Genomic DNA, 16,572 nt, shown 5'->3' with positions numbered 1-16,572 from the left:
TGAATGGACAAGACAACACTTTTAAGTGCCTTTGAACAGGATATGGTAGGAGGTGCGTCAAGAATTGCAACGCTGCTGGGTTTTTCACGCTCAACAGTTTCCTGTGTGTATCAAGAATGGTCCACCACCCAAAGGACATCCAGACAACTTGACACAACTGTGGGAAGCATTGGAGTCAACATGGGCCAGCATCCCTGTGGAAACGCTTTCAACACCTTGTAGAGTCCATGTCCTGATGAGTTGAGGCTGTTCTGAGGACAAAAGTGGGTGCAACTCAATATTAGGAAGGTGTTCCTAATGATTTGTATACTCAGTGTAGAGTGAGCCTTGTGGGACCAATCAGCAGACAGCAAAACAGAACAGAGAGACAAGAGGCGGAGCTCTGTACAGTGACTGGCAGAGCATTCACCCAATGACTGGGCTTTGTAATTTGAAACTAAAGATTTAACCGACAGAGCAAATCCACCAACGACCAAAGCAGTATTCTTTTGATTGACGGGTGGACTAACCAATGAACTCCAGGATGCTGCCGGAGTGGGCGCGTCTCTCGACGTCCTGTCGGAACACGCTGGCGTGCAGAATGCTGCCGGGCGTAATGAGCATGTGCAGTAGCTCCGGGGGAGGAGTCCTGAACATCTGCTGCATCAGTTCCAGAGAGGCCGTCACCACGTTGTGATCACCATGCTGGGTGTAGTGTAGAGTGAACTCATAGACCTACACACACACACACACACACACACACACACACACACACACACCAGGGAAGTGACCCTGGATTTACTAACAGTATTACGGTGTTATTGACAAATGGATCGTTGTGGTTAGAGCTGGAAGAAAGACATTTCACTGTACTCGTGCATGTGACATTAAAACTTGAAAACACACGACACACACACACACACACACACACACACACACACACACACACACACACACACACACACACACACACACACACACACACACACACACACAGACTGACTTGCAGCAGCTGTTCAGGCGTGGGCTGTAAGTCTGCCTCCTTCCTCATGACTCCGAAGCTTCCTTTCAGGCTGGTGGTCCTGTCCTGTTGCTGTAGTTGAGGCATCAGGTAGCGAAGGGTTAACAACACCCCCAGGACCAGGTGGTTAGGATGTTCCTCGTCTACAGGAACCAACAGACCTGGAGAGAGAGAGAGATGTTCTCATCATCTACAGAGACTAGCAGACCTGGAGAGAGAGAGAGATGTTCTCCTCATCTACAGAGACTAACAGACCTGGAGAGAGAGAGATGTTCTCCTCATCTACAGAGACTAACAGACCTGGAGAGAGAGAGAGAGATGTTCTCCTCATCTACAGAGACTAACAGACCTGGAGAGAGAGAGAGATGTTCTCCTCATCTACAGAGACTAACAGACCTGGAGAGAGAGATGTTCTCCTCATCTACAGAGACTAACAGACCTGGAGAGAGAGAGAGATGTTCTCCTCATCTACAGAGACTAACAGACCTGGAGAGAGAGAGAGATGTTCTCCTCATCTACAGAGACTAACAGACCTGGAGAGAGAGAGAGATGTTCTCCTCATCTACAGAGACTAACAGACCTAGAGAGAGATGTTCTCCTCATCTACAGAGACTAACAGACCTGGAGAGAGAGAGAGATGTTCTCCTCATCTACAGAGACTAACAGACCTGGAGAGAGAGATGTTCTCCTCATCTACAGAGACTAACAGACCTGGAGAGAGATGTTCTCCTCATCTACAGAGACTAACAGACCTGGAGAGAGAGAGAGATGTTCTCCTCATCTACAGAGACTAACAGACCTGGAGAGAGAGAGAGAGATGTTCTCCTCATCTACAGAGACTAACAGACCTGGAAAGAGAGAGAGAGATGTTCTCCTCATCTACAGAGACTAACAGACCTGGAGAGAGAGAGAGAGAGATGTTCTCCTCATCTACAGAGACTAACAGACCTGGAGAGAGAGATGTTCTCCTCGTCTACAGAGACTAACAGACCTGGAGAGAGAGAGAGATGTTCTCCTCATCTACAGAGACTAACAGACCTGGAGAGAGAGAGAGAGATGTTCTCCTCATCTACAGAGACTAACAGACCTGGAGAGAGAGATGTTCTCCTCATCTACAGAGACTAACAGACCTGGAGAGAGAGAGAGATGTTCTCCTCATCTACAGAGACTAACAGACCTGGAGAGAGAGAGAGAGATGTTCTCCTCATCTACAGAAACTAACAGACCTGGAGAGAGAGAGAGATGTTCTCCTCATCTACAGAGACTAACAGACCTAGAGAGAGATGTTCTCCTCATCTACAGAGACTAACAGACCTAGAGAGAGATGTTCTCCTCATCTACAGAGACTAACAGACCTGGAGAGAGAGAGAGATGTTCTCCTCATCTACAGAGACTAACAGACCTGGAGAGAGAGAGAGATGTTCTCCTCATCTACAGAGACTAACAGACCTAGAGAGAGAGATGTTCTCCTCATCTACAGAGACTAACAGACCTGGAGAGAGATGTTCTCCTCATCTACAGAGACTAACAGACCTGGAGAGAGAGAGAGAGTTCTCCTCATCTACAGAGACTAACAGACCTGGGGAGAGAGATGTTCTCCTCATCTACAGAGACTAACAGACCTGGAGAGAGAGAGATGTTCTCCTCATCTACAGAGACTAACAGACCTGGAGAGAGAGAGATGTTCTCCTCATCTACAGAGACTAACAGACCTGGGGAGAGAGATGTTCTCCTCATCTACAGAGACTAACAGACCTGGAGAGAGAGAGATGTTCTCCTCATCTACAGAGACTAACAGACCTGGAGAGAGAGAGATGTTCTCCTCATCTACAGAGACTAACAGACCTGGAGAGAGAGAGAGATGTTCTCCTCATCTACAGAGACTAACAGACCTGGAGAGAGAGAGAGATGTTCTCCTCATCTACAGAGACTAACAGACCTGGAGAGAGAGAGAGATGTTCTCCTCATCTACAGAGACTAACAGACCTGGAGAGAGAGAGAGATGTTCTCCTCATCTACAGAGACTAACAGACCTAGAGAGAGAGATGTTCTCCTCATCTACAGAGACTAACAGACCTGGAGAGAGATGTTCTCCTCATCTACAGAGACTAACAGACCTGGAGAGAGAGAGAGATGTTCTCCTCATCTACAGAGACTAACAGACCTGGGGAGAGAGATGTTCTCCTCATCTACAGAGACTAACAGACCTGGAGAGAGAGAGATGTTCTCCTCATCTACAGAGACTAACAGACCTGGAGAGAGAGAGATGTTCTCCTCATCTACAGAGACTAACAGACCTGGAGAGAGAGAGAGATGTTCTCCTCATCTACAGAGACTAACAGACCTGGAGAGAGAGAGAGAGAGAGAGAGAGAGACACCTCTTTTGAATTCCAAATTAAGCCCCTGCACCATAGACACTACAACACATCTGAAGGGATTGGATGGACAGAAACATGATGGTTAATCTCTTCCTGTTGCCTTCTGATTGGCTGGGTGGAAAGGTCTTCATATCCCTTCCACCTCCAGCTACAGGGTTCCTCAACAGGCGGCCCGCGGGTGACTATTTGGCCCCCAGCTGCAGGGTTCCTCAACAGGCGGCCCGCGGGTGACTATTTGGCCCCCAGCTGCAGGGTTCCTCAACAGGCGGCCCGCGGGTGACTATTTGGCCCCCAGCTGCAGGGTTCCTCAACAGGCGGCCCGCGGGTGACTATTTGGCCCCCAGCTGCAGGGTTCCTCAACAGGCGGCCCGCGGGTGACTATTTGGCCCCCAGCTGCAGGGTTCCTCAACAGGCGGCCCGCGGGTGACTATTTGGCCCCCAGCTACAGGGTTCCTCAACAGGCGGCCCGCGGGTGACTATTTGGCCCCAAGGTACAGGGTTCCTCAACAGGCGGCCCGCGGGTGACTATTTGGCCCCCAGCTTTTCTGAGCAAGTCTTTATATTTTATTATTGGACATAAAAAACGGTAAAAACCCACCAGGAAATCTGTTCCAAAGTATTCCCACGCACAAATAGAGAGACATATGTGGTCGTAGCACAAATACTACATCTGTTTGGGGATTCCTGCAGTGTACAAATGATTTAGAAGTATGTTTTACCCCCCACACAACTATCCGCTGAAGGAAAACTGGTCCCACGGCTAAATGTAATTGATGATCCCTGTAGTAGGGGTGGTTGGTACTGACCCAGCAGGACGTTCAGCAGCCAGGTGTAGAAGTAGGAGGCCCGTCTAGAGTGTTGACACATACTAGCCGCTGAGCTGGCGGCCGTCCGGCGGATCGTAGGAGAAGTGGACTTCAGGTTGGCCACCAACGACTTCAACAACACCTGAACATTTCAGATCAGACACCATCAGACACCATCAGATACCATCAGATACCATCAGACACCATCAGACACAATCAGACACAATCAGACAATGGTTATAAAGACGATTATAAACTGGGTGGTTCGAGCCCTGAATGCTGATTGGCTGACAGCCGTGGTATATCAGACCGTATACCACGGCTATGACAAAACATTTATTTTCTACTGTTCTAATTACGTTGGTAACCAGTTTATAACAGCAATAAGGCACCTCAGGGGGTTTGTGGTATATTGCCAGTATACCTCGGTTAAGGGCTGTATCCAGGCACTCCCTGTTGCGTCGTGCTTTAGAACAACCCTTAGCCGGGGTATATTACCCCTGGTGCCTTACAGCTTAACTCTACAACACATACAGAAAGAGGATATCAATCCTTCCATTATTCTCTGGAACTCAAGGCTTTTAATAGAACATTTTAATGGAGGTTGTTAAGGGGGTCTTTGAGTTCTAAACACAGGAGTGTGTGTGTGTGTATGTGTGTGTGTGTGTGTGTGTGTGTGTGTGTGTGTGTGTGTGTGTGTGTGTGTGTGTGTGTACCTTGACCTCTCCGTCGTTAGCGAAGTGTCCCAGAGCAGACATGATCTTAGGAACAGCAGCAGCCAGGGTCTCCTGAACAGTCTCCTCCTGTCTCTTAGTGATCCTGGTCAGACAGGGGAGGAGGTTCACCAGGTAGGGTCTGGAGGGAGGAGGGAGAGAACAAGTGAGAGACCAATCCAGTCCACAGAAGACTGGATATACAACACAGTTCCTGAGCCAGTTCACCTCATAGTATTACCCCACAGGACCCAGTACCTCATAGTATTACCCCACAGGACCAGTACCTCATAGTGTTACCCCACAGGACCAGTACCTCATAGTATTACCCCACAGGACCAGTACCTCATAGTATTACCCCACAGGACCAGTACCTTATAGTATTACCCCACAGGACCCAGTACCTCATAGTATTACCCCACAGGACCAGTACCTCATAGTATTACCCCACAGGACCAGTACCTCATAGTATTACCCCACAGGACCCAGTACCTCATAGTATTACCCCACAGGACCCAGTACCTCATAGTGTTACCCCACAGGACCCAGTACCTCATAGTATTACCCCACAGGACCAGTACCTCATAGTGTTACCCCACAGGACCCAGTACCTCATAGTATTACCCCACAGGACCAGCACCTCATAGTATTACCCCACAGGACCAGTACCTCATAGTATTACCCCACAGGACCCAGTACCTCATAGTATTACCCCACAGGACCAGCACCTCATAGTATTACCCCACAGGACCAGTACCTCATAGTATTACCCCACAGGACCAGTACCTCATAGTATTACCCCACAGGACCCAGTACCTCATAGTGTTACCCCACAGGACCAGCACCTCATAGTATTACCCCACAGGACCCAGTACCTCATAGTATTACCCCACAGGACCAGTACCTCATAGTGTTACCCCACAGGACCAGCACCTCATAGTATTACCCCACAGGACCCAGTACCTCATAGTATTACCCCACAGGACCCAGTACCTCATAGTGTTACCCCACAGGACCAGTACCTCATAGTATTACCCCACAGGACCAGTACCTCATAGTATTACCCCACAGGACCCAGTACCTCATAGTGTTACCCCACAGGACCCAGTACCTCATAGTGTTACTCCACAGGACCAGCACCTCATAGTATTACCCCACAGGACCAGCACCTCATAGTATAACCCCACAGGACCAGTACCTCATAGTATTACCCCACAGGACCCAGTACCTCATAGTATTACCCCACAGGACCCAGTACCTCATAGTATTACCCCACAGGACCAGTACCTCATAGTATTACCCCACAGGACCAGTACCTCATAGTATTACCCCACAGGACCCAGTACCTCATAGTATTACCCCACAGGACCAGCACCTCATAGTATTACCCCACAGGACCCAGTACCTCATAGTATTACCCCACAGGACCGACACCTCATAGTATTACCCCACAGGACCAGTACCTCATAGTGTAACCCCACAGGACCCAGTACCTCATAGTATTACCCCACAGGACCCAGTACCTCATAGTATTACCCCACAGGACCCAGTACCTCATAGTGTTACCCCACAGGACCAGCACCTCATAGTATTACCCCACAGGACCCAGTACCTCATAGTGTTACCCCACAGGACCAGCACCTCATAGTGTTACCCCACAGGACCAGTACCTCATAGTATTACCCCACAGGACCAGTACCTCATAGTGTTACCCCACAGGACCCAGTACCTCATAGTATTACCCCACAGGACCAGTACCTCATAGTATTACCCCACAGGACCAGTACCTCATAGTATTACCCCACAGGACCCAGTACCTCATAGTATTACCCCACAGGACCCAGTACCTCATAGTATTACCCCACAGGACCAGTACCTCATAGTATTACCCCACAGGACCAGCACCTCATAGTGTTACCCCACAGGACCAGCACCTCATAGTATTACCCCACAGGACCAGTACCTCATAGTGTTACCCCACAGGACCAGTACCTCATAGTATAACCCCACAGGACCCAGTACCTCATAGTGTTACCCCACAGGACCCAGTACCTCATAGTATTACCCCACAGGACCCAGTACCTCATAGTGTTACCCCACAGGACCCAGTACCTCATAGTATTACCCCACAGGACCAGTACCTCATAGTATTACCCCACAGGACCAGTACCTCATAGTGTTACCCCACAGGACCCAGTACCTCATAGTATTACCCCACAGGACCAGTACCTCATAGTATTACCCCACAGGACCCAGTACCTCATAGTATTACCCCACAGGACCAGTACCTCATAGTATTACCCCACAGGACCCAGTACCTCATAGTATTACCCCACAGGACCAGTACCTCATAGTGTTACCCCACAGGACCCAGTACCTCATAGTATTACCCCACAGGACCAGTACCTCATAGTATTACCCCACAGGACCAGTACCTCATAGTATTACCCCACAGGACCAGTACCTCATAGTATTACCCCACAGGACCCAGTACCTCATAGTATTACCCCACAGGACCAGTACCTCATAGTATTACCCCACAGGACCCAGTACCTCATAGTGTTACCCCACAGGACCAGTACCTCATAGTGTTACCCCACAGGACCAGTACCTCATAGTGTTACCCCACAGGACCCAGTACCTCATAGTATTACCCCACAGGACCAGTACCTCATAGTATTACCCCACAGGACCCAGTACCTCATAGTATTACCCCACAGGACCAGTACCTCATAGTGTTACCCCACAGGACCAGTACCTCATAGTGTATAAATCCAGTCTAAATGCCGTTTAGACCATAGCGTATAAATCCAGTCTAAATGCCGTTGAGACCATAGTGTATAAATCCAGTCTAAATGCCGTTGAGATCATAGTGTATAAATCCAGTCTAAATGCCGTTGAGATCATAGTGTATAAATCCATACTTCACATAATATAAATACATTTAAAGTATGAAGTGCAGCATACTGCGCCTACTCAGGTGTGTGTGTGTGTGTGTGTGTGTGTGTGTGTGTGTGTGTGCGTGCGTGTGTGTCCTACCTGCATTTCTGTGGTCTGATGAGGTGTGCTAGCTCAGCGAACCTCCAGAGAGCAGCCCTCAGGCTCCGAGAGGCACCGTTCTACCAGAGATACACACACACCTTCATCATCATCATCATCATCAACATAAACATCCTGATATTTCCCATCATCATCATAACCAAAACCATTACAGTCAATCACAATTAACATTTGTTACAATATTCATCTTTCTCTTCATCATCATCATCATCATCATCAGTTACCACATCAATCCATTGAGGATCAGTGAGCAGGACTCCATAACAACAACTATCTCCAAACCAACGGGCACCTTTTTAATCTCTTTGTAGAGCTCCAGCTGTAGTCTTGGCAGGTTGGAGTCCATCAGCGCCTGATAGAGGGAGGCAGAGAGACAAAACACTGATTACAACTAAAACTACAACTAAAATCTCATACGTTTACAACACAATACACAGCCTTTGGGTTTCGGTGGGAACCTCTGGAAGAGTCTTCAGAAAGAGCTGAGAAATACCATGAGATACAGCAAGAGAGAGAGATAGGGAGAGGAGGAGAGAGAGAGAAAATGAGATAGAGAGAAAGACAGAACGAGAGAGAACTAGATAGAGAGAACGAGAGAGAACTAGATAGAGAGAACTAGAGAGAACGAGATAGAGAGAACTAGATAGAGAGAACTAGATAGAGAGAACGAGAGAGAACTAGATAGAGAGAACGAGAGAGAACTAGAGAGAGAACGAGAGAGAACGAGATAGAGAGAACGAGAGAGAACTAGATAGAGAGAACGAGAGAGAACGAGATAGAGAGAACGAGAGAGAACGAGATAGAGAGAACGAGAGAGAACTAGATAGAGAGAACGAGAGAGAACTAGATAGAGAGAACAAGAGAGAACTAGATAGAGAGAACTAGAGAGAACTAGATAGAGAGAACGAGAGAGAACTAGACAGAGAGAACGAGAGAGCCATAACATAAAGGTCTGAGGAGAGCAGAAGATGGGGTCCTCACTCACTTTGATGATTTTGTTCAGGCACTCGTCTGCCACCATCCTGACGTCTGACTCTCTGTCGTCGCTGCACAGCAAGAACATCTCCATGGCGATGCCCAGAAGCTTCTGGAACTCCGGAGACGTTCTAATCCCACAGCCATAGAGACAAGAGAGGAACTGTCATTACCCACCCACCTCATTCTGATACCCCCCACCCACCTCATTCTGACCCCCCCACACACCCACCTCATTCTGACCCCCTCACACACACCTCATTCTGACCCCCCCACCCACACCTCATTCTGACCCCCCCCCACCCCCCACACACCTCATTCTGACCCCCCACACACCTCATTCTGACCCCCCCCACACACCCACCTCATTCTGACCCCCTCACACACACCTCATTCTGACCCCCCCACCCACACCTCATTCTGACCCCCCCCCCACCCCCCACACACCTCATTCTGACCCCCCCACACACCCACCTCATTCTGACCCCCCCCCCCACACCCACCTAATTCTGACCCCCCCACCCACACCTCATTCTGACCCCCCCCACACACCTCATTCTGACCCCCCCCCACACCCACCTCATTCTGACCCCCCCACACACCCACCTCATTCTGACCCCCCACACACCCACCTCATTCTGACTCCCCCACACACCCACCTCATTCTGACCCCCCCCCCACACCCACCTCATTCTGACCCCCCCACACACCCACCTCATTCTGACCCCCCCACACACCCACCTCATTCTGACCCCCCCCACACACACACCTCATTCTGACCCCCTCACACACACACACCTCATTCTGACCCCCCCACCCACACCTCATTCTGACCCCCCCCACCCACACCTCATTCTGACCCCCCCCACACACCTCATTCTGACCCCCCCACCCACCTCATTCCCCCCCACACCCACCTCATTCTGACCCCCCCAACACACACACCTCATTCTGATACCCCCTCCACACACACACACACCTCATTCTGATACACCCTCCACACACATCGTTCTGACCCACCCCCCCACACACCTCATTCTGATACCCCACCCACACACACACACACACACACACACACACACACACACACACACACACACACACACACACACACACACACACACACACACACACACACACATCGTTCTGACCCACCCCCCCACACACCTCATTCTGATACCCCCTCCACACACACACACACACACACCTTGTCCTGCCCCCACACACCTCGTTTCCTACCCCTCCCCCCCACACAACTCATTCTGACCCCCCCTCACACACCCTTTGATGTGTAATGTCTCTAGTTCATGACCTCTGGACTAATCTAACGCAGCAGTTGTAAGAGAAATGCCTAAGCCGAGATCCCACATCCGGTTGTCAAGCGGAACAGGAAGCTAGGTTGAAAATAACCGTATCCCTGACAACCAGAAGACGCGGTTGTTGACGACTCTGCTAAAAAGGTGCCTCTGGACTGAGACAGAAACCACTGACTATACTGGTCTATAGGTCTACAGCCAATATGATAGATGTGGTTTCAGGAACGGAGCCAGCAGAAAGCTGTGATCTGGAACTGAACCAGTAACCAGTCAGACATATAGTACTGTACAGGGATGAGCATCTCTTTAAAAGGTCCTTCTATATGTATATAGACCTGAACCATCTATCACCATTCTATATGTATATAGAACTGAACCATCTACCACCATTCTATATGTATATAGAACTGAACCATCTATCACCATTCTATATGTATATAGAACTGAACCATCTATCACCATTCTATATGTATATAGAACTGAACCATCTATCACTATTCTATATGTATATAGACCTGAACCATCTACCACCATTCTATATGTATATAGACCTGAACCATCTACCACCATTCTATATGTATATAGACCTGAACCATCTACCACCATTCTATATGTATATAGAACTGAACCATCTATCACCATTCTATATATATATAGAACTGAACCATCTATCACCATTCTATATGTATATAGAACTGAACCATCTACCACCATTCTATATGTATATAGACCTGAACCATCTACCACCATTCTATATGTATATAGACCTGAACCATCTACCACCATTCTATATGTATATAGACCTGAACCATCTACCACCATTCTATATGTATATAGAACTGAACCATCTATCACCATTCTATATGTATATAGAACTGAACCATGAGAGAAACTGGCCCTCTATCACCCCACTATCAGTTAGGGGCGGGACAATGTTTGCCCATGAATATCTAGCACAACTTTTCACACCCCGTCTCAAAATGGAATGGTTTAGTTTTGATGACTCTGTTGTTGTTGTTCTCCCGCATCGACCATGCAGTGAGGTAGCAACATCCTGTAGATCTAAAAATGACCATATATACTGACTGTTTCAAGCAAAACTGATGGTGAATCTGAACAATCCAAATACAATATAATGTATCCTAAACCCTGATCAGCATATAACCATAAATATAATGTATCTCCGATCATCATATAACATAAATATAATGTATCCTAAACCCTGATCAGCATATAACCATAAATATAATGTATCCTAAACCCTGATCAGCATATAACCATAAATATAATATATCCCTGATCAGCATATAACCATAAATATAATGTATCCCTGATCAGCATATAAACATAAATATAATATATCCTAAACCCTGATCAGCATATAACCATAAATATAATGTATCCTAAACCCTGATCAGCATATAACCATAAATATAATATATCCTAAACCCTGATCAGCATATAACAGAAATATAATGTATCCTAAACCCTGATCAACATACAACCATAAATATAATGTATCCTAAACCCTGATCAACATACAACCATAAATATAATGTATCCTAAACTCTGATCAGCATATAACCATAAATATAATGTATCCTAAACCCTGATCAGCATACAACCATAAATATAATGTATCCCTGATCAGCATTTAACATAAATATAATGTATCCTAAACCCTGATCAACATACAACCATAAATATAATGTATCCCTGATCAGCAGATAGCCAGATGACAGTTGTGTATGCAGTGGTTGATTTGGCTACTTTCACTCTGGTAAAACACCCTTTTCAACAACAGCACATTTGATTAAAAAAAATAACCTAGCAAATTACATTGGTTGTCACTCAACTAATAGCCTAATATGGCACCCTATTTCCTAAATAGTGCACTAGTTTAGATCAGAGCCCTATGGCTCCCTATTCCCTATATAGTGCACTACTTTAGACCAGAGCCCTATGGAAGTAGTGGGAATAGGGTCCCATTTGAGATGCATATACAGTATAATCATCTGTAAACCTCATCTAACCAGGAATACCAAATCTGATTACCAATAACAGTGGAGCTAATCTGGAACATCCAACTGTGTGTGTGTGTGTGTACACACATGTACATGCCCCATGCCAGAGTATGTAAGTGTGCCTGTATGTACATGTAATGTATTCAAATTACTTATAAACAGTAATCTAGGGTCAGTTTTATGAATGACGTTCCTAGGGGTTCATAACGGGACTGGCAGTGGGTAAAGCTGATCCCAGATCAGTGGTGGCAGGCAGGCTTACCTCAGAGACTGAGCTACGATGTTCTCACATATGGTCAGGCAGTGGGCCACTCTGTCCTTTTTGGTGGTGGCCAGCTCTTTCTTCCTACAGAGAGAGAGGGAGAGAGAAGGAGAGAGATCAATAGTGTGTGTGAGAGAGAGAGAGAAATTCCCTTTTGTACTTTAACCATTTGTACATCGTTACAACACTGCATATATACATAATATGACATTTGTAATGTCTTTATTCTTTTGAAACTTCTGTGAGTGTAATGTTTACTGTTGATTTTTATTGTTTATTTCACTTCTGAATATTATCTACCTCACTTGCATTGGCAATGTTAACATATGTTTTTTTTAGGATAAAAATAAATGGAATAGAGCTAAGCACAGGCAAATATCCTAGAGGAAAACCTGGTTCTGTTTGCATTCAGCAGGACAATAACCTACAACACAAGGCCAAATATACACTGGAGTTGCTTACCAAGAAGACATTGAATGTTCCTGAGTGGCCGAGTTACAGTTGACTTAAAAAAATCGTCTTGAAAATCTATGGCAAGACTTGAAAATGGCTGTCTAGCAATGATCAACAACCAACTTGACAAAGCGTGAATGCATTTCTTAACAATAATGTGCACATATTGTACAATCCAGGTGTGCAAATCTCTAAGAGACTCACATCTGCAATGGCTGCCAAAGGTGATTCTAACATCTCAGGAAGTCTTTCATTTATTTATCACAGAAAATGTTCAAATTCTCTTCCACTTTGACATTAGAATAGTTTGTGTAGATTGTTGTCAAAAATATCATTGAATACATTTTCATCCCACTTGGTAACACAACAAACGTGGAAAAAGTCAAGGGGTGTGAATACTTTCTCAAGGCACAATATTCCTTGTGTTATTATTTCTCCTCTCTGCATTGTTGGGAAGGGCCTGTCAGTAAGCATTTCACTGTTAGTTTACACCTGTTGTTTACCAACCATGCGACAAATAGAAATGTAATTATATTGATTTGATAAAAGAAATGTATTGAAATTAATTATACATATAAAGGCTAATTCTATGTATATTAGACAACCAGCAACGAATGATTGTGGGGAAACAAAATCTGGCAATCTGCACTGTATGAGAAGACAAATTAAACGGATTTATATTATTCAAGACTTTAGTTTAGTGAAAGGATATCGTAGTATTTAGTCCACCGTAGCATTTGTTTACAAGCGCCAACTGACGTTAGCTATCAAATAGACGTGGGGTGCAAACTGTGTGTGTTGCTGTCTGTGTGTTGCTGTTTGTGTGTTGCTGTCTGTGTGTTGCTGTCTGTGTGTTGCTGTCTGTGTGTGTTGCTGTCTGTGTGTGTTGCTGTCTGTGTGTGTTGCTGTCTGTGTGTGTTGCTGTCTGTGTGTTGCTGTTTGTGTGTTGCTGTCTGTGTGTGTTGCTGTCTGTGTGTTGCTGTCTGTGTGTTGCTGTCTGTGTGTTGCTGTCTGTGTGTTGCTGTCTGTGTGTTGCTGTCTGTGGGTTGCTGTCTGTGTGTTGCTGTTTGTGTGTTGCTGTCTGTGTGTTGCTGTCTGTGTGTTGCTGTCTGTGTGTGTTGTGACAGGTAGCCTATACTGGAGGCGCGACGCTGACAGCTAACTAGCTAGCTAGAAGGTTAGCATCGCTAACTCGCGATAACCTGCGAACAGCTTCGCTAGCCAGCTAGCTAGCCAGCCAACTGCCATTTATTTGCGCTTAACTCATCGCTAGCAATTTCTCAACACAATGACCATATACAAACATGGACTTACTGTTTTTGAGCCATCTCCTCGGCCGTTGGCGGTCCCTGTTGTTGTTGGAATGACTTGAGAGATTCAAAGGCCTTCATTAATTTATCCATGGTGGCCATTTTACCAGCAGTGGTTAGCTTAGCTGGCTAATATTTACACAATTGTCGTTAAGTGTCAGTTAGCTAGCTAGCTATCGGAATCAACCGGGGGGGCAAAACAACCCACGCACGGGGAAGCGAGCGGTCCGTAGTACGACGAGCGTGTGAACACTACTCGCGACTACTACTGCCGCCTCTCCGCCTTCACTTTCCGACGCAAGAAAATCCTTTATTTCTTTACAATAGCCTGGGTAAATGAAAGGGACGTTGGTTACTGTAGCTACCATCCATACTCAGCGCCATCTCTGATGCAGCCCGACAGAATCACAAGGAAGTGGGAGCTCTGTGACAGTTGGCTAGGGGGTGGGTCAACGCTACATCCGTAGCCAATCAGAGGAAGAGCGGGCACCAATAAGGACGAGGCTAGGGCCGTTGTCGGCCGTGATTGGGTGAATGGGGAACGGCTTTAGCCGTGATTGGGTGGATGGGGAACGGCTTTAGCCGTGTTTGGGTGGATGGGGAACGGCTTTAGCCGTGATTGGGTGAATGGGGAACGGCTTTAGCCGTGATTGGGTGGATGGGGAAGGGCTTTTTGTTGTTGAGCGTCACCGAGTGCTGAAATCCTGCAAAACGAGGCGGTATTCCGTGATATCAGAACGATATATCATCTGCACCGTTTACATTCTATTCCTTTAACGGTAATCCCGACTGTTGAGTCGGGAAAAAAACGGCAGTTTCCTTCCAAGTGAGCGATCTAGGCAGAATCATCATGTGATTCGGGCGTGTGTCTGCTCTGGGGAGACGAGGATGAGGTAGTGCGTATTGAAAACATTAGGAAAAAACTAGATGCAGTCACATGCGGTGTATTTCAGCACGCACACTTTTTAGTGTGATATCAACATTTCAATAGAACAGGTAGAATAGAAAGTCGTACCGATCAACATTAAATAATGTGTTTTCTTCCAGATGACTGTCTCACACCAGAACTGTAGTACCCGTAGGAAACGACAACACTCAATCACTATCTGACATGTAGGCTATTCCCTGTGTAGTGCACCACTTTTGACTAGGATCCATAGCGCTCTGGTCAAAAGTAGTACACTACAGTATGGAGGGGTTAAGGCTTTATCCTTCTTTACTATTGGGTTCTATCTGGGACACCTTTATCCTGCTTTACTATTGGGTTCTATCTGGGACACCTTTATCCTGCTTTACTATTGGGTTCTATCTGGGACACCTTTATCTTGCTTTACTGTTGGGTTCCATTTGGGACACCTCCTTTATCCTGCTTTACTGTTGGGTTCTATCTGGGACACCTTTATCCTGCTTTACTGTTGGGTTCTTTTTGGGACACCTCCTTTATCCTGCTATACTGTTGGGGTCCATTTGGGACACCTCCTTTATCCTGCTTTACTGTTGGGTTCCCATTTGGGACACCTTCTTTATCCTGCTTTACTGTTGGGTTCCATTTGGGACACCTTTATCCTGCTTTACTGTTGGGTTCCATTTGGGACACCTCCTTTATCCTGCTTTACTGTTGGGTTCCATTTGGGACACCTCCTTTATCCTGCTTTACTGTTGGGGTCCATTTGGGACACCTCCTTTATCCTGCTTTACTGTTGGGTTGTATTTGGGACACCTCCTTTATCCTGCTTTACTGTTGGGGTCCATTTGGGACACCTCCTTTATCCTGCTTTACTGTTGGGTTGTATTTGGGACACCTCCTTTATCCTGCTTTACTGTTGGGTTCCTTTTGGGACACCTCCTTTATCCTGCTTTACTGTTGGGTTCCATTTGGGACACCTTTATCCTGCTTTACTGTTGGGTTGTATTTGGGACACCTCCTTCATCCTGCTTTACTGTTGGGGTCCATTTGGGACACCTCCTTTATCCTGCTTTACTGTTGGGTTGTATTTGGGACACCTCCTTTATCCTGCTTTACTGTTGGGGTCCATTTGGGACACCTCCTTTTTCCTGCTTTACTGTTGGGTTCCATTTGGGACACCTTTATCCTGCTTTACTGTTGGGTTGTATTTGGGACACCTCCTTTATCCTGCTTTACTGTTGGGGTCCATTTGGGACACCTCCTTTATCCTGCTTTACTGTTGGGTTGTATTTGGGACACCTTTATCCTGCTTTACTGTTGGGCTCTATTTGGGACACCTCCTTTATCCTGCTTTACTGTTGGGTTATA

At 46.5% G+C, this 16,572-nt stretch overlaps 1 protein-coding gene across 1 annotated transcript in view; it reads right to left on the bottom strand.

Annotated features, from left to right (window-relative positions):
- The window catches only part of LOC115189516 (huntingtin-like), a gene marked incomplete at its 3' end in the record, with an annotated part of 30,530 nt that extends 15,818 nt beyond the window's left edge, over positions 1-14,712 (bottom strand). The window contains exons 1-9 of the mRNA XM_029748128.1: positions 14,302-14,712; positions 12,535-12,618; positions 8,943-9,063; positions 8,250-8,309; positions 7,937-8,016; positions 4,901-5,039; positions 4,185-4,326; positions 983-1,161; positions 510-714 (exon numbers count right to left, since the gene is read on the bottom strand). Of these exons, the coding sequence (XP_029603988.1) occupies positions 510-714; positions 983-1,161; positions 4,185-4,326; positions 4,901-5,039; positions 7,937-8,016; positions 8,250-8,309; positions 8,943-9,063; positions 12,535-12,618; positions 14,302-14,399 (1,108 nt within the window). The remainder of the gene's footprint in view (positions 1-509; positions 715-982; positions 1,162-4,184; positions 4,327-4,900; positions 5,040-7,936; positions 8,017-8,249; positions 8,310-8,942; positions 9,064-12,534; positions 12,619-14,301) is intronic.
- Between the last annotated feature and the right edge of the window lie 1,860 nt (positions 14,713-16,572).

Source organism: Salmo trutta, unplaced genomic scaffold, assembly GCF_901001165.1.
Source record: "Salmo trutta unplaced genomic scaffold, fSalTru1.1, whole genome shotgun sequence".
NCBI lineage: Eukaryota > Metazoa > Chordata > Actinopteri > Salmoniformes > Salmonidae > Salmo > Salmo trutta.
This window is presented reverse-complemented; position numbering and strand designations above follow the sequence as displayed.